The 2,918-nt window shown below is 35.6% G+C and overlaps 1 protein-coding gene across 1 annotated transcript in view; it reads right to left on the bottom strand.

Annotated features, from left to right (window-relative positions):
• LOC105626246 (GRB2-associated-binding protein 2) overlaps positions 1–396 on the bottom strand; it is a 3,497-nt gene extending 3,101 nt beyond the window's left edge. The window contains exon 1 of the mRNA XM_012207550.1: positions 316–396. Within this exon, the coding sequence (XP_012062940.1) occupies positions 316–396 (81 nt within the window). The remainder of the gene's footprint in view (positions 1–315) is intronic.
• Positions 397–2,918: the final 2,522 nt, after the last annotated feature.

The raw sequence follows: 2,918 nt of genomic DNA, 5'->3' as shown, positions 1-2,918 counted from the left end.
CCTCTCTCGTCTCTCGTCGTCTCTACGTACGTATATATATATATATATATATATATATATATATATATATATATATATATAGGTTAGGCCAAGATATATTTCTCGCACGAGCAGTGAACCAGGATAGTTGTCATCGATTGGTGCTCTAGTTTTTCACGGAAAATTAGACAACGCCCAGGAGTCCACAGTCGATTCCACTCGTAGATAAAAAAAAAGAGGAAATCCTGGGCGGACGTAAACAATGACTATCCCTCCACCTGGGAGCCTTGTAGATAAGAACGCGACGTGCAAATCCGTTTAATAACTAGTACGAACCGCTCTCCAGAGCTTGGTTGGTGGCGATTTGATGAGCCATCCTTCGTGGACGATTTCCTGGGACGTCTTGAGCACTTCCATCTCTTCCTCCACCCAGGAGATGGTGGATAGTGGCCAAGGCGGCGCGATCGCTCTAAATCGCTTGATTGCTCGCTTGCTCGATCGCTTGTTGTGAGTGATCTACGATCTCAGTGGCGTGAGGAACATTCTGGAAAAGCGCGAGGAACCACCGACGACGGAGACGACGACGCGTTCATCAACCATTTGTCTATTTTTGGCCCCAACGGCGCAACACGGAGAAACAAGCCCCTCACGCACGTCGACTACCCCCTCTCTTACCCTGATCTTCACTGAGTCTCGTCTCTTCTATTCTTCACGTATGCAGAGTGACCTGTCTCTCTTACACGCGCACGCGCGACGGTACCGACACGCGGAGAAACGGAGCCCGGAGCTCGGAACAGGCCGCAACGGGACACTGCAGGTCTCGCACAAAGACACGCGCGAACAGCGAACGGCCGAACGGCGATGGGACCGTTTTCCGTCTCGCCTCGTCCCACCGCGTATGCTGCAATTCCCACCACTCGCTGACTCGCCGTCGTGGCCACGCGTGCCAAGGCTCGCGCGACTCGCGAGTGACATACTCCGGGGCACAGTTGACGGTGACAGCGCAATAACGTACGAACCCCCGCGGTCGCCCGAATCCTCGATTAGGCGTTGCCCAGCAAGCAGAAGCATAAATCATTATGATATCAAAATGATGTCAAAATGACTCCAAATGATCATTAAAAGTTATTTTTCAATCATTTCCGATTCATTTTAATGTCATTTTGATGTTATCATGATTTGTTGTTCTGCTTGGGATAATGTTCATTTCTATCAATGTAGATTCTATCAATGTAGATGTAGAAACTTTAATCTTAAACTTACTGTTTATCTTTTACTATTTCTAAGAATTAAAAAAAGATAAAGAGTAAATTAAATAGAGATTAAAGTTTATCTACATTGGTAGAAATGGAGAAGAGTCGTAATAAAGTCGTAATGTTATCATAGAATGTCATCATGATGTTATTTGTTATTTAAAAATGAACTTAAGTGACAAATAAGGTCCTAATGATCGATGTCTTTATGATATTATTATGCCTTGTATGTTCTATTTGAATGCTTCTTCCATCTTACTCTGATACTCTTCGATATATCTTCCTTTGATCAAAGAACAAAAGAAAAAGACATCGCACGGTTCCAATCAAAGTTTAATAAAGAATTGGCGCCGGAAGTGACGCTGATCGCATCAGAGATTGAGAAGAATTTTGCGCACGCGAGTTGGAGAAGATAGATATTCTTCAAGTAGAATGACAATCATAATGTCAAAATGAATGATGACGTTAAAATGAGTCATCAATGTCACCATCATTGATCGAAAAGTAACTCCCAGCAAATAAGCTGATGTTGAAGATATCATCTTTTTAAAGATGTCAAAATGGTGACAAATTCTAGCTTTCTAGAATTTTTAATAATCATTTTGAAATTATTTTGACTTTTTTTTTGTTCTGTTTGAAAATTTGTGTCCCTAGATAACAACACGGAAAGATATCAAATCCGTTAAATAGTTGATTGTTTTATTAGTTTTACGTTTTTCCCTGGAGATTCGAAGGCTATTAATTGTGAATTCTTATTTCAAGATCATCTTAAGTAATGTCTTAAGACATTACGGCTTTGTGATTGGCTTATATGACATCTTAAGATTATACTTAATACGATTTAAAATATCCATACAATACCAAAAATTTTCAGAAACATCTCAGAAATATTTCAACTGAAAAGTAATGACATTTCATAAAAATTGCGAAATATGTCTACAACATTTCTGAGATAACTCTGGAATAGCAAAATGTTCGCGATACTTGCACAAACCTTGTTGAAAGAATGAAGAAATGTCACAGAAAGAATCTACAATCTTTTTGAAATATACCAAAAAAATTTTAGCTATTTCTATTACTACAAAAATGATATTTAAATATATTAAATATATACTTAAATAATATTTAAATTTATTATGTTGATATAATAAATATAAATATTATTTAATATCAATGAAACATATATATATATATATATATATATATCTTGTTTCTAAAATACTTAAAATTTATTAAGACTTTTTTTGTGATCTGTTCACAAGATTACTTATTGAAATAAACTTATTGAAATAAACTTAAAGTATTTCTTAAAAATAATTATCATATCGCCAATTATTTTGATTAATTAAGCATATTATATGTATAAAAGCGCACATATATATTGTACATAATCACTATTAAAAAAAATCACACCTGCAGTTTCCACACAATATCATTATTCATATACAAAAGTTTTTCGCAATAACAAAATAATATTAAATTGAATCGTGATTGACCAAAAAATGACTTTTAGTAAACATTTTGGATTTTAACATCATAATGATTTTTTGTACTGTTTAAATATGTTTTTCAATTTATTGCATACGATAGATTTTAGAAACATTTCTGTTAAAACATTTCATATGACATATCGCAAAATTCTTTCAGAACTGTTGTACATGAACTTGTACATGCGAGATGCAAAAA

This window comes from Atta cephalotes (assembly GCF_000143395.1).
Source record: "Atta cephalotes unplaced genomic scaffold scaffold00005, whole genome shotgun sequence".
NCBI lineage: Eukaryota > Metazoa > Arthropoda > Insecta > Hymenoptera > Formicidae > Atta > Atta cephalotes.
Note: the sequence above shows the minus strand (reverse complement) of the source record. Positions and strands in the feature narration are given on the sequence as shown.